Source organism: Meleagris gallopavo, chromosome 1 (assembly GCF_905368555.1).
Source record: "Meleagris gallopavo chromosome 1, MGAL_WU_HG_1.1, whole genome shotgun sequence".
In the NCBI taxonomy this organism is placed as follows: domain Eukaryota; kingdom Metazoa; phylum Chordata; class Aves; order Galliformes; family Phasianidae; genus Meleagris; species Meleagris gallopavo.
This window is the reverse complement of record NC_139404.1, coordinates 106,382,546-106,398,264: the sequence shown is the minus strand read 5'-3', so window position 1 is coordinate 106,398,264 and position 15,719 is coordinate 106,382,546. Positions and strand designations below refer to the sequence as shown.

General features: G+C 42.8%; 1 protein-coding gene across 1 annotated transcript in view; it reads right to left on the bottom strand.

Annotated features, from left to right (window-relative positions):
• The window catches only part of PCP4 (Purkinje cell protein 4), a 52,030-nt gene extending 36,934 nt beyond the window's left edge, over positions 1 to 15,096 (bottom strand). Inside the window, exon 1 of the mRNA XM_003202949.4 lies at positions 14,940 to 15,096. Coding sequence (XP_003202997.1) covers positions 14,940 to 14,948 — 9 coding nt within the window. The 5' untranslated portion in view covers positions 14,949 to 15,096. The remainder of the gene's footprint in view (positions 1 to 14,939) is intronic.
• Positions 15,097 to 15,719: the final 623 nt, after the last annotated feature.

Sequence of the window (15,719 nt, the reverse complement as noted above, 5' to 3'; positions counted from 1 at the left end):
TACCTGCTGACTTCTTGCACATCTTTGCATGAAATCACAGATCATATCTTTTGAGTGCTCAACAGGAATGAAAAACATTTATCAATGTGTACTTCAGTACAAAGCATTCATTTATACGACTAACAGTTTCTGGTAGAAGTGACTTTTTGGAGACTACCACTTTTTCCTGCCTGCTGTCACCCTAGGATCTCAGATCTTTGTGAAAGAGTAGAAACCTAAGTAGCACTCTTCATGTCCCTTTGCACAGTGGGAATTTTCTATTCTCTGGCCATCCTGCGTTGCCAGGGCAGCACAATATTGCCAGAGCAAGAGTGCCAGGATTCCTCTTTCAATACTGGCTGTCAAAATTAAACAATCCCTGGCACTCTGACTATTTTTGTAATTATCTTCATGGGTCAAATAGTGTTGTACTTGACTAGCTATTGATTGTCATTAATTTTAAGGATCTCCTATGGCTATTTTTATACATTAAAATCCCAGAATTGGGCTGAGATGAACAGATGTGATTCAAATTGTGGTGGCATTTGAGGACTGTTCTGTTCTCCCCCCATTTGCCCAGGGACATGCCTAGCTTCAAAAGACAAGAAGTCACAGCTTGGTGGAACCAAGCTGCTGAAATATAGCCTCTCCAGAAATATCTACTGTGCAATTTTCTTACATCATTCTATAAATGATACAACTTGAACCTCAGCATTCACATCCTTGCACCTTTTAGTCATTTAAACTACTTAAGAATAAGTCTACATAAAATGCTTAGTTCACCCAATGGACAGAGTGCTTTAATCATGGGAGTGTTTGCAGCGTTCAGGCATTTGCCTCAATCAGCAAGGCGCAGATAGTTCATTTGTGACCAGAGCTTTTGGGTTTGAGGTGAGTCCTTAGCACTAGCACCCAATATGCTTCCAGGTTGAAGAGTGAGGCAGCAAATAAGAAGGAGCAGAGAGAATCACTGTCTGAGATGCAGAAACCCACTTACAGTGCTGTATTTATAGATTCTAATAGCACAGAGGAGAACTATGCCCCACTTTCACCAAAGCAGTGCTGCAATTTATAAATCAACACACTGAAAACCTGCTGATTTTGTATTCAAATTCAATGCAGTGTTCTAAACAGAATATTTACACCAACACCAAACATAATCAACATAATTAGCACAAACGGTAGCTTCCTTAATATTTAGGTTATTAGCATATTCTGAATTAAAACATTATTAAGTAGATATTTCTCCGAAGACATTTGTAATCACTTTCTTTTTTTTCTGAGGCAGGGATTAACGGAATCTTTGAAGTTAATTTTGAAAGCAGCTGCAAGAATGTATTTCCCAAATCCTGTTAATTACCGTGCCAGCCTTGAGAAGTAATCCTTTTTTTTTTTTTCCTGCAGGAAACAGGGCTTGATCCTGCAAGGCTTATTTACAGGAGAACTCGCATGTGAACAAATACTTGCGTTTACTTCAGCAGCATTAGTTGCTTGAGTGAGTTGGTATCTTACTGCGGTACTGTAAAATCTCTAAACTGCACGTTAAGTTCTGTTAAGCACAAGATAAACAAGGTAAAATTAACTATGAAATAAGCCTTCAGAAGCCAACTAACAAAAAAAATACCTCAGCTCTCATTTGGACAAGGATGGTAATGCTTGTGTCCACGAATTGCACTGCAAATTGATAAATAGGAAATATCAAGGTGACCCAAGAGGAATATTTCAGTTACATAAAAATAGATTGATTAAGCTGTGAAGTATAAATGAAAAATTACTGGAATTCTTCAGATGGTCTCTTCCTTTTTTAATCCTATTAGTTCTTATCTACTGGTAGCATTAAATTTGGCACCAAAGTTCCAGAAAAGGAAGTTTGGGACAGGAAACCAGCCTTCAGAACTCCCCTTCCCAGTATGATCCAGTCCAGGTTGTGGATGCCCCATCCCTGGAGGCATTCAAGGCCATGCTGAATGTGGCTCTGGGCAGCCTGGTCTAGTGGTTGGCAACCCTGCCCACGGGGAGGGGGTTTGAAACTAGATAATCTTTCAGGTCCTTTTCAAACCAGGCCATTCTATGATGATTCTTTGTTGATGATGATGATTCTCTCCATCCTCAAGGCCTCATTTGTCCAAATAGAATTGCTTGCAAAGCCATACAGAAAATAGCATCACTAAGATTATTCCAGTTAATAGTAATCTTTCTGCAGAGCTGTCTTGAAATTAATCACTGGAGTCATCTGGCTTAAGAAGAGTTTAATCGTTTGTATCAGTCCAACAGAACAGGCAACAGGCTGTAAAGTGGGGAGGAAGAACCACAATTTGATTCTGGAAACTGAGTACCAAAATATAACTTGCTTTGAAACATTCAAGTTTTGTTTTTTTTTTTTTCTCCTTAATTCCTCTAGACACAGTGGGAATTGCTATGATTTCAGGAGATTGTTCCATAGGAGAGCAAAGATGCAATAGCCCTAGCTCAAAAATGAGTAGGTACAGATGGAAGGATGCAGAATTTCAACCATAGCACCAAGGCAGCATTGGCTGGAAGAGACCTCTGGAAGTTTCTAGTCCAACAAATACCCTGAAGGAGAACATGGTCAATTCTTTGCCAAGCCAGGTCTCACAAGCCCCAAGGGCAGAGAATCCACACTCTCTCTGGGTGATCTGTTCCAGCACTGCTGCACAACACTCCTAAGAAGAAAGATTGCATTCCCCAATGATTTCAGCAGCTGATTTTATTCTGAACTTTTTATTCTGAACTTTTTCTCCTAAAAAGTTGAACTGCAGATGGAACAAAAGTTCTTGATAAAAAGAATCTGGAGGCCATGGTGTTCTCAAAAGAAGTTATTTGGAATCATTACATTTTTAAAATTTTAAAGTAAATATTCTAGTGCCCCTGATTCAAAATACTCTTTGCTAAACAGATCTCAAAACATTTAATCAGTTGCCAATTCAACATGGATCTGTATCTCCCTGTGATGCTGCACAACCTCAAAGAAACACCAGGCAGCCAGGCACTACCAAAGCAGCTCAGTGCCAGGGAGGTTTAGCCACACACAAACATACCTCCATTATAAGCCCTGGCCAGCTGTGAAGGCACAGTTAATGGCAGCTGACTGTGCCAGTTGATGAGCAGCTAATCAGAACCTTGGGGACTTGGGCAAAGTGTTGAATTCAGAGGGCATCCTGGGTACCCTTTAATATTAGCAGTCTCGGATGGGAAGAATGCACTAAGCCAATTAAGGGGTCAGGCTCTTTGCTCAGGCATGATATAGCTGATTATGGATGGTGTTGATTTTCTTAAACAAATATTTACTTTATATTTAATTCCCCCAAACTCTGCTGAAATTGAGGGTAATTTAATTTGCCAAGATACAAACCCAGCTGTAATTGAGTTAGAGGCTGTCTTCAAGGGACAGCTTGGTTATTGATGGCAGAAGTCTGCACTGACAAATTGCTTCATATCTGATCATATCGACTTTATCATTATTAAAACAGACTGTGCATCTTTCCAGACTGCAGAAGTTTGGGTGTTTTTTCTGTTAGCTTTTTTTTTTTTTTCCCAGCTGTACAAGTCAAACAAAATTCCTTCTCACTTTCTTCCCACATCCTTACTTATTTCTGGGGTAAACAGATGTTACTGCAGCCTGTTAGAACTGCCCAGCCAGGTTCTGAGAAGTTATTGATTACAGCAGTTTCAAGTCACTATACAAAGCAACTTCCTGCCTCCACCATAGGGAAAAGCCTTCTGATTTTCAAGACAACAGCATGAGGAAGCAGCACGGATGTTTACGCATCACTTTGCTCCTCAACCTTCCAGGCAGGCCGTGTGGTCACAGACAGTGACCGCAAGCAGCCCGACAGCCATTTTCAGTTTTGACAGCAGCTTCTGTGGGGCTGTTCCAGCAGCAGGGGAAATCACTGGACTGAGAGCACACTGCAGCCAGCCTTGGCAGCGCACCCTACCCAGGGGCTGCACAAAGAGAATGATGCATACCCGTTATCTTTGGCTCTGTGCCACCAGGACATCCCTACGCAGGGAACTCTGAATTGGCAGTGAAGCTGCCTTGAAATTGGGTTGTACTTGACAGAAATTTGTCCCTCATTGTTCAGATATGCATTGAAAACTACTCACTGAGACTTTGGGGGACCAGCTTTGTTTCCAGTGCAGTGCAGTTCCTAACAAAGCTGCCTTGGCACTGTGCATCCAAGCAGCAGCCAAGCGATTAGAAATAACCCCACAACACTAAGAAGGAAAATGGATGGGGTGATGCACAAGGTCACACCGATTGCCAAGCTTCAGGGATAGCACTCATACATGCTCACATAGAATGCAGAGGAAAAAAAGATAGATCACTAGCTTCATCCAAGAGCTGGCTGAAAAATACAGATTTCCACAAATCAGAAGCTCTCTGGACCCTACAGCTGCTCAGTGAAATTAATGCTACTATCAGCTTTGATGGTAATAGTGGCAGAAAAATTAGGAAAGCAATTTTCAGTGTAGCTGTAGGTAGTTCCCAGCATCCCTGACTCCAAGGACAGACTCACCAAGTTCACCTGACCTAGGACTAAATATTTTTCACTTCCTTCAATGCCCTAGCCTTGGAACAAGTTCTCAGGAAATCACAGAACCATAGACTGGTTTGGGATCGTAGAGACCTTAAAGACAATCTAGTTCCAACCTCCTTGCCATGAGCAGGGACACCTCCCACCAGGCCAGACTGTCCAGGGCCCTGTTCAATCTGGCCCTGTCCCCTCCAGGGATGGGACCTCCACAGTTTCTCTGGATAGCCCATGCCAGCGCCTCACCACACTTACAGTAAAGAACTTCTTCCCATTATCTGATATACACTTCCCTTCTTTTTGTTCAAAGCCATTACACCTTGTCCTACCACTACACTCCCTGGAAGAGAGTCTCTCCTGATCTTTCCTGTAGGCTTCCTTTGTGTACTGGAAGGCCACAACAAGATCTCCCCAGAGCCTTCTCTTCTCCAGGCTGAAGAAGTTTATTTCCCCTCAGATTTCTTTCATGGCCAAGGTGCTCCAGCCCTCCCATCATCTTTGTGTTCTCCTTCCCAAAAGGTCCATGTTTTTCTTGTGCTGGGGACTGCTGGTCTGGACAGAGCACCCCAGATAGATCCTCACAAAGGCAGAGCAGGGGGGGACAATCCCCTCCCTCTCCCTGCTGCCCATCCCTCTTATGGTGCAGCCCGGAATACTGTTAGCTTTCTGGGCTGCAATCACACGCTGCTGGCTTACATGCAGTTTTGCAAAACTGGTCAGACAAATTCAAGAAAAGCTCCCTCACTGTTGTCTCAAATACTCCTCCACAGAACTGTTCTTTCCAATACAAGTTCAGCGAAAATTCACATTTTCTCCACTCCACATTAGCACGATATTGTCACCTTGTTCATATACGGTTAATGACAACCCATTACATAAGTCATTAAAAAAGGACCTGAATGTTTTCCTCCAGAAAATAAAGCCACATATTCATTTTGTTAATATCCCAACAGACCTAAGTTTCGCACAGAAAGCAGATTACAACATTCACTTAGATCCAGCTGTGCACTGTCTGACACGTTGCAGTCTGATGAAAACATCTATTAATTTTAAAGGCTTATATGATATGACCACAAGAGATATTGTTAGAATTTGGATTTGTAACTCTCATAATTTTTTTCCCCACAATTTACAGGAATAATGCTAGATCCTTAGCTAATTGTTTCTACATATGCAGATCCATCCCTTTAACCAGCTCCAGGGTGAAAATGCACCAAGCTTCTACTTGAAGCAGGAATGGAAGACAGAACTCAGAACAAAATCCTTGTGAAGCAAGTTGAGGGTCTCCTGTAGTCTTTCTATAGAGACACATTCAGCTTGGCTTGGTGCTAATGCTGTGCCATAGCTTGGGAAATAAGCTGAAGTGATAGCTAGCCAAGACTGACTGGCCAATTAAAATTGGCATGAAGTCACCCTGCCTTGGGCATTTGGCTGACCTGCTTAAACTGCAGCACACGTGTGCTGGCATATGTAGTTTAAATGTGTGCCAAGCCAACAATGTGCTTGTTTTCTCTTTAAGTGATGAGGATGCATCTGTCAGATCTGAGTGGAGTAGTGATACATATGAAGCAGCTATGAAGCCTCACGTCTTATTTTTCCACCATGTAATCTGCAGAAACCTGTTTGCCCAGCTACCTCCATTTGCCTAGTCTGCTTTTCCTCCTCCTTCCAATCAAGTTGATGCTTCTATTTTGCAGCAGTTTCCATCTTCTGTATCCCTTCACCCCACATTCCACTAAAATATGTTTGGAATTTTAGGAATTGGTTTTCAGTGATGCTCGGATTTCATTCCAGAACACCACATGGTATCTCTCAAGTTCCAATAAAAGATATTGTTCAGGGTATTTCAAACTAGTTTTGAAATTGTGCTTAGAAATTCAACAACCAGAATACTTAGTATTTAGTCCTTGAGATTTGAAAAAGTTTTTTTTTTTTTAATAAAAAGAAAAAAGATAGCAGTAGTCCCATTACATGGAGCACTGGAACTAGAAACTAAAAAGAACTAGAAATCAAATGAAAGACATGTTTCTGATTTTTTAATTAGAATTGTTTTTCTGCCCATGCACCTCTCCCCTACTGCCTCGCCCTTAAGACTTGGGACTTGAGCATTCGAATGTTTTCATTTTTAGCTACATGCTTTGGCTCATCTCAGGCCAGCTACTCCCCATTACCAACCATTACATTGCAGTTACCTTAGGATACCTGCACTCATCTGTATGATGCATTGTTTAGTCCCTTTTGAAGGGAAGTCTATCTTGCACATCCGAAGCCCAGTTCCCTTGTTCTCTCATAGAAGAGGGCACTCTTTCACTAATCCAATTTCATCCTAGACTATTCAGGGCTTTGCTGAAACACGCACAGGTTCTTCATGGAGACATAAAGGCAAAGCAGCATGTCAAGTAGTAGGGCTTGCCAGACATGACTCAGCTGAATGAGTCTGGCTCAGAAACACTAGTTTGCTAAAGCCAACCTTTTTTTTATTGTGGGAGAGTATTACTGTATCTATAAAAACATACTCAAAGTACTGTTCTTCCTTAATATCTTGCATGCTAATAGGTTCAGCTTGGAAAGAGTCACCAATTCGCTTGGAAAGAGCCTCCAATTCGCTTGGAAAGAGCCTACTAACTCTTGACAAGATTAAAAACCTGTAGCATAATGTTACACTGAGAGTTGTCCTACTTCCAGGGACATAAGCCTAATCAGTGCTTGCTTGGGCATTTTTCTGAACTGCATTTTTTCTGAGGATGACATAACACACCTGAAATCCCCATAAATACTTTACATCAGAGTGAAACAACTAGCCAGGCTTCCTGCAGCTCTTCACTCCTCCCCATTTTTAGTATAGTCATTTTGTGCTGTGAACCAACACACAATCTTCCCCATTCAGGTGCAGCAGCATACAGCCTTTGAGTTTAAATCATTAGAACTTGAACATCTGGTTCCCATTGTTGTGGTTTAAATCAGCAGGTGGCTAAGCACCACACAGCCATTCACTTAGTCCCCCAGCCGTCAAGTAAAATGGAGGAGAAATTCAGAAAAAAAAGTAAAACTTACAAGTTGAGATAAAGATTATTTAATAAGACAGAAAATGAAGAGAAATAATAGTAATTATATCTCATAAAATATGTATTTCTTTTAAACAAAAAAAAAAAAAAAGCAATGCACAACACAATCGCTCACCACCCACTGAGTAATGCCTAGTCAGTCCCTGAGCAGAAACAGCCCACCCAGCCAACTTCCCAGTTTTACAGTTTTGCATGATGTTGTACAAGAAGGCTGCAGGGTGACCTCATTGCAGCCTTCCAGTACCTGAAGGGAGCCTACAAACAGGAGGGGAGTCAACTCTTTACAAGAGTAGATAACAGCAGGACAAGGGGAAATAGTTTTAAGTTGAGGGAGGGAACATTTATGTTGGATGTCAGGGGGAAGTTCATTACTATGAGAGCGGTGAGGTGCTGGAACAGGCTGCCCAGAGAGGTTGTAGATGCTCAGCCCCGGAGGTGGGCAAGGCCAGGTTGGACGGGGCCCTGAGCAGCCTGGTCTAGTGTTAGATATAGAGATCGGTGGCCCTGGATGTGGCAGGGAGATGGAGCTTGGTGATCCCTGATGTCCCTTTCAACCCAAGCCATTCTCTGATTCTATGACACAGAACATCCATTAAGTCAGTTTCAGTATCTGTCCTGGTTCTGTCTCTTCCCAGCTCCTTGTGCACCTGTTGGCTCCATACAGCACTGCTCAGCAAGACCTAAAACACTGGTGCATTATCAACACTTTTTCTCCTATAGCCAAAACATAGCATCATACTAGACACAATGAAGAAAATAGACTCTGTTCCAACTAAAACCAGGACACCCATTTATCTGGTTATTCTACACTGGCTTCACTAGTCCTGCTTGCACTATTGAGTAACTGGAATGAAATGAGCTAGCCAAAGAGCAGCAAATAAAGCTAGTGACAAAACAGCTCCTACCTTCTGCCAGGCCCTTAGACACCAAGACCCTGCTTGTGACACTAAATAAACATTAGCACACATCCTGCCATAGCTAGCACTCCAACTCCACATGTTAGGGAATCACAGAATCACCAAGGTTGGAAAAGACCTCCAGGATCATCTAGTCCAACCATCTATATATCACACATCCACATATCATCCACACAAACCACATCCCTCAGTACAGCATCTAAATGCTTCTTGAACACCTCCAGGACTGGTGACATCACCACCTCCCTAGACAGTCTGTTCCAGTGCCTAACCACTCTTTTAGAGATTACACAGAAGACATTTTTCCTAACATTCAACCTGAATTTCCCTAGGACAACTTAAGACCATTCCCTCTAGCTTGTAGAAAGCAATAATGTCTCCCCTGAACCTCCTCTTCTCCAGACTAAACAACTCCAGCTCCCTCAGCCACTCCACATAAAACTTGTGCTCCAGATTCTTCACAGCTTCATTGCCCTTCCCTGGACATGCTCCAGGGTCTCGACGTCTTTCTTGTAGTGAGGGGCACAAAACTGAACACAGCAGTCAAGGTGCAGCCTCACTAGAACCAAGGTACAGTTCTGAGGGACAATCCCCATCCTGCTCCTGTTGACTACACTATTGCTGATACAAGCCAGGATGCCATTGGCCTTCCTGGTCACACTGCTGGCTCATGTTCAGCCGAGTACTGACCAATGAACCTGCAGATTTAACAGAATGATCAAGTACAACACTCAGCAGTCTCTAATCTGGTAATCTTTACAGTTTGAAGTCAGAAGGATACCACCTTTAATAGCTCCCCGTCCTCCATCCCCCATCCCTTTTTTGGGTCTTACTATCAGCTTCAACAAAGGCACTCTATCATCATTCAGTCTATCTTCACCATTCTCACAGTATTAGGTACACCTCTGTTCCAGGTCATTTTTCATGCACTGCATACTAAGGTGATAACGTAAGAAAATTTGATGTCTGCAAAATAGTACTTTTCTCTTTAAGAGGAGAGACAGCTCAGCTGTAAATAATACTCAAGGCATGTAGGCAATTTTCACTTCTGACTGAACTTGTGATTCTTCCTCCAAGTTCCATGTTGCTCATAAATAAGGGTATGTATCACTTGGTATGAATTGATCAGGTGAGAAAATAGCAGCTGAAGGACTGGCCAGTGCAACACTTATTCCATACACTCTTTTAAATGGAAGGTGGGAAGAGACATGGAGAGCAAAGATAAATTGAGTTACTTCTCCCCAGTCCTGTCATTAAAAGCAAGTTTCACAATTACAACTCTTCCGCAGTTGCTTGCTCTGAGCCCATTTGAAAGACTGTCATTTCTTTTCCTAAGAAGAGACAAGTAGTCTATCTGATCTGTCTCCTCTATTTGTTTCCATAAGAGAAATAAAGAATGATTGCCATTATTAAAAGTAGATGGAAAAGTAAAGGGATAAAGAATGTTAGTTATGATTTCACCTAGTTTCTATTTATTTGGCATGTCTATTTTTGTTAAACTAGTGTCTAAACAACTGAGAAAAAAGAAACAGAACACCTTTTCTTAGAAAAAGAGAGGCTGTTATTCATCTTTATTAAAGGATTCTATGCCTCACAGAGAATAGAGTGTTGCATGGCCCTGTGATTTTAAGGCTCCACTGCAACTGACAGGATGAAGAAAGGCATAGCTTTCCTCTGATGCACACAGCCTTCTCTCAGCCCTCTTCAACCAAGCAATGAGCATCACATGATTTACATACCCAAAGCCTAGGACTAGCCAGTCTATTAGAAGTTGTTCTTTTTCTGTAAAAACAGTGCAAAAACCATGTAAACAGTAACATACTACTTTTTATTTCATAGACTTGGAAAATAAGACAGATAACAGCAGACATTGACCATATACCTTATTTCATCATGAGCCTGACCAAGTCAGCATAGAAATGGTGGAAAGATAATCCTTGTAAGCTTGATGATACATTAGAATTGTAGGGGCATTTTATTAATATGTTACATGCCTTTGGAGCCTGAATTATACTCTTAGTTTTCCTATTGAAGTGCTGGATGCAGTTCTCTTGTTTTACAGATACAGAGGCTTTCATTTGAAGTTACTCTTTAACAAGGAAATAATATTATCTTGAAGCACACTTCTGAAACCGACTGTCCCCTATTAGGGCATTCTTTTAATCTGTTAGCACACTGAAAGAAAACAAGCTACTTTCTAAACTGTACCACCTTCACCAAACTAAGGAGATTAGCTTCCAACTTCATTCATAAGTGCTGTTTGAGAAGATGCCTGAATCCACTGAAATCACACCAGTGGAAGAGTAGTCAAAGTGATAAATCTAAAAAAAAAAAAAAGCTTGTTCTCCTTCCTTCCTCCTCTTTTGAGAAGGAATTTACTACAGAGCTAATAAGTAAATTTGAGATAAAAAAAAAAAAGTGTTCACACACCTTCAATCCCACCCCTATCCTACAATAGCTGCACAATTTCTTCCTCCAGCTTGCCACATTCTAGTTGCACTTTAGATCTATGCAGTTGTGTACATATTGTGGGTATAACCTCAGTGAAACTGGTAGTTTGAAAGTTGAGGATCGCTGCAGTATCTGAAAAAAAAGGCATTGTCATCATCATCACATCCCCACCCCCTCATCCTACTGCAAAAGGTCTGCTTGCTAAACACCACCTCCCTCAACAACCTAGATTGCAAGAACCACATAAGAGTACGATTGCTCCCTTGAACAAACGTGGTGTATTTTCCCCACAACAAAAACCATCTCTCTGATTTATTGCTATCGGGATTATTGATGTTAGAAACATCACTTCAGTGTTTAAATACATCTAGTCCCAAGACTCAAGGTATCAACAATTCAGCCCAGTTTCTATGGAATATTAAACTGAATCTCAGAGAGCAATCCCTGAAGGAGTTTCAGCTTTTCCACTTAACTACCTGAAACAGTTACCATTTCAGGCAGAAACCAGCACTTATGCCAGAAGTTCCATGCTTGGCTACATTCCTCTCCTTCTGTAATAACCTCCTGGCTAGGGTAGTTGACTGAAGTGATGGAAACACATCCCAGGGTCTTCTTCAATCTGTAAGGAAGCAGACACCCTATGTTGCTCTAATAGGCTGGAAACATACCCACACCATGAGGTTAGTGGTATTACTTGCCTTGGATTGCCTTGGTTATGAGGCATCTCCTCTCACTCTGATGAAGCTCAAATTTTAGGACAAGCCTTTGACCCCCGTGTTAGGCATATCACATTTCTAGTGAAGCCAACATCTACCCCAACACAACTGCTGTGTAACTATCTGAAGGGAATCTGAGCTCCAAGTTATACAAATTAAGTACTCTGGGCTGTAGCTGGGAGCTGCTTGGCATTCCCCACAAGATTTGAGCTGATGAGTCAGAAATACCCTGCACATCCCCCCAGGTAACACAATCATGTACCTTTCATATTCTCCCAGAGGTGAGCACAAGTCAGCAGTTGTTGCCAAATTCAAGAGTCATAAGACAATAGGAATGAGCTTGCTGCAGCTCAAGAGAGAAACACCTGGAGTTCTTTGTATTCCAAGCCCAGCTAAGAGACCTAAGCACTCTACAGTCAGACTCCAAGGGTAAGACTGATCCCTAACAACAACCAGAGCCATTCAACACAGAAGGAAAGAGTGGCAATGACTGCTGTAAAAAAAAGAAAAATCTTTGTATGAAGTTAAAAATGCTTCTTGCAAGCCTTCACACCAGAGGAATACTGTCAGGATGGCCTGACAAACTCAGCATGTCAGATAGTTACTCCACTGGTAAGCTGACAGACTCTTTGAGGCGAGTTTTAAGCTTAAAGGCTCACTAGCAAGTGTATGTAGTGATTTGGCATTCTTCTGTGAATCAACACCCAAGATGACTTTCCCCAGTTCATCCTAGGTGACCAGAGATCTTTAATGGAAGAACAGCTGCATCTGCCTCATAGATGCTGTATGACAGTAGCTAACTCTGAACAGCTTGGCCATTCTCTCCAAGCTCATTAAAGTTGAAGGAATAAACCTACAGACCTACAGAAAAGGCTCCTCAATTACTTGAGAACAGATTTCCAAAGTTACTTCAACACCTAAGAACACATTTCAGTACATAATGAACTATCTCCAGCTAAAACCAAGAAGCATCTAGCAATAAATGCATTTGGACACTTCCATGATCCAACTGGGTAAACCCTTATACCTTAAATTGCCTGGAGTTACAGTGGCAGATCTTTGCCCAGCAATCAGAGTATCTTAAGTACATTTTTTGACTAATTGCAGATGAAGATTTTCCTGCAGAGAAGTTCTTTCCACACTGAAAAAAAAAGTTAGCTGCTAGAAAATAAAGGAGTACTATAGTCAGATTAATGGCTGCTTCCTCTTCAGCTTTCTCCATCAGGAGAGTGGTAATCACATAAACAGGAACTAAGTTAATTTTACTTGAGGCAATAAAATGAGAAGCCATGTAAAAAGTCTCAAGAAATAACTTCCAGAGGATCTGAAAGCTCTCTTCAGAATTTGCTACACTGCATTTTAAGTTTCACTCAAATACTAGCAATTATAAGCATAAGCTAAAACCTTTTGGCCATCTCAACACCACTTTGAGATAATCTTTTCAGGGCTCAAGATGAGCCTTTTTTAATCACTGTCCTCAGATTCTCTGTCAGATTAGGACAAAGAAAATAAAAATTCAGTTACAGAATTACAACTGAAATCCACCAAGACCCCCATCCAAACAGATGTTTAAGGAGCTTGCTTTCTAATCTTTTTTTGCCTCTGCTTTTAAGCAGTCTTCTGAACTGGGGTGGTTTGGGCTGGTCCTGTTGCTCCTACCTGTCTTTTGGAAAAACAATATTCTTTTGACTGTTGGCTTTCATTCAGTATAGCTGTGGGTGATAAATGCTCCAGTGTTATCTGTTGAATGACAGTAGGATTGAAGACACTGATTGCACTTAAGCATCATATAAAGCTAACATTTCTAGCTCTGAAGGTGTGCTAGAAATACTGCTCTGCGAGGCACCAGGAAAATTATGAATAAAGAACCCCTATGGTGGTATTAACAGCGATCTTAATGTTCATCAGGACACACTATGCACAAAGCAAGCAATAATATTTCAAACTATGAAAGGGAAATTACGGAGAAAGTACAACCTAGCACAGGAATATAATGTAAGAGTGCCTTGCACAGCTGCAGTCAGTATAGCATTCAACCATTCCTCTTCAGAGAACTTCTCCCCAAACGCTATCTTAAAGGAGTAGCCAGCGTTGGGTGGGTGGCAAAGGTGTAGTTGCTTTCTTTAAAAGAAGACAGCATGGACTCTGCCCAGTGAATTCAAATGCAGGCAGCGACAAGGAGATGTCACAGAAAGCATGGTGCAAGTGCACTTGGGCTGTCAGATCCCTGCAAACAGCAGGAAAGCACAGTGAGGCTTCCCTCTGCTTTTCCTACTTGCCTGACCCGCAAACTAAAATGTTTCTCCTCACAACTATCTCTCAGATCCTCACCTCAAGTCTTTTACCTAAGAGAGCACCAAAGTATAACAGCTGCACAGCAGCTAGTCAGAACTAATTCAGTGCTTCTTTTTGCTTTACTTGTGTTGCTAAGACAGGAATAGCCAATTGTTAGAGAAGCGGCAGGTCTTTTGTAACAGGAAATAGCCTCCAGAAATAGGTGCTGGGTAAGGTGTAATTACAGATATCACTACTCATCCCCAAGGGAAAGTGCAATGGAGAATTGGGGATGCTGCAAGCTGACTCTGGCTGGCACTTGACTGACTGACTGTCAAGGAGTCATTCTGCCCAAGTACACACCTAAGAGAAAAACACTGGTTTGCCCCCAGAATATTTCTCCTAAAACAGCTTATTTACAAGCAGGCAGCGATCCTTCCAGGCTACAGAACTATCCACATTATTTTCCTTAATCATCCTTCCCAGGTCAGATTTTATGAAGTTCACATTAGCATCAGACTACAGAGATGTCATTTTTTCCATGAGCTCCCACATCTGGCTCCCGCACAGTTTGCTCTATGATGATTCCATGCAGGGAAAAGCACTACAAACACCTTTAAACTCTGGTTTTCAAATTCTCAACCGGGGCACACGGTCCTTCAAAGCACAAAACAAGGCAACACCACTCACTTTGAAGGAGCACACACACCTGTAGAGACTTATTAAATACAGCTTTACAGAAGATACGAGCCTCAGAACCACACACAGCCAACAAACACCTCTCAGTTCATCCGCAACAGAAGCGCCCTGCCCTCCCCAGCTGACCTTAGGAAAGTAAACATTACACTTAACGCTCAATGCCTCCCGCACCCGCAGACCCCTCGTCCCATCCACCCCCCCACCCTCTCTCACACTTTCTGAAGAGCACCAGCGGCTCCCCCTTACCCTCCCAACGCCCGCGCCCAGCGGCCGCTCACCCACCTCGCTCATCTCGCCCGGCAGCCCCTCACGCACACACCCGCCCGCACCCCTAACGGCAGCACCCGCCTGGCACCGCACACCTGCCGCCCCGCGCAGCCCTTTAAGAAGCGGCGCCCCGCGCCCGGCCCGCCCAGCCGCAGCCAATGAGTGCCCTCGGCCGCGCCGAGCCCCCGCGCTCCTCATCCGAGGAGCCGCGGCGCCCCCTGGCGGGCGGTTGCGGAGCTACGGGCAAAAGGGGGAAAATGGCGGAGGGCGGAGAACGCGCTGAGAGGGAGATGAATGTGGACGCTCGTCCACGGGAAAAGGGGGATCTATGTCCCTCTGCCTCATCCTGCGGTCGTGCCGCAGATCTTTCAGCCCGGAGTCTGAGAGTGGATTTCTCCACCCATTTCTGCCAGCTCTCCAGGTGTGTGCTGGACGTGCCCTGAAAATGTGAAATCCCGTGCTCAGTCCCAATGGGACACCGAAGTGTCATGGCCACTGTGTCACCCACCGTAACTCCATCCCTATGGCAGACTTCAGACAGTCACAACATGAATCTCACTGCTCTTTCTCTTAAAACACACAGTGTTTCTTTGTCAGGCAGCTTTCCTGGAGGGATGGCAGAGTGCTCTCTGTCATTTGCTTGACAAAAATGAAAAGATAATAAAACAAAACTTTGGAAATTATGCAGTTATCCTCCAGCATCCATCTTCTGATGTAGCACAATGCCTATATTTGGCAATACACGTTCAGATGCTCTGACTCATGTATCTGTGAAGAAATATAGATTCAATTTGC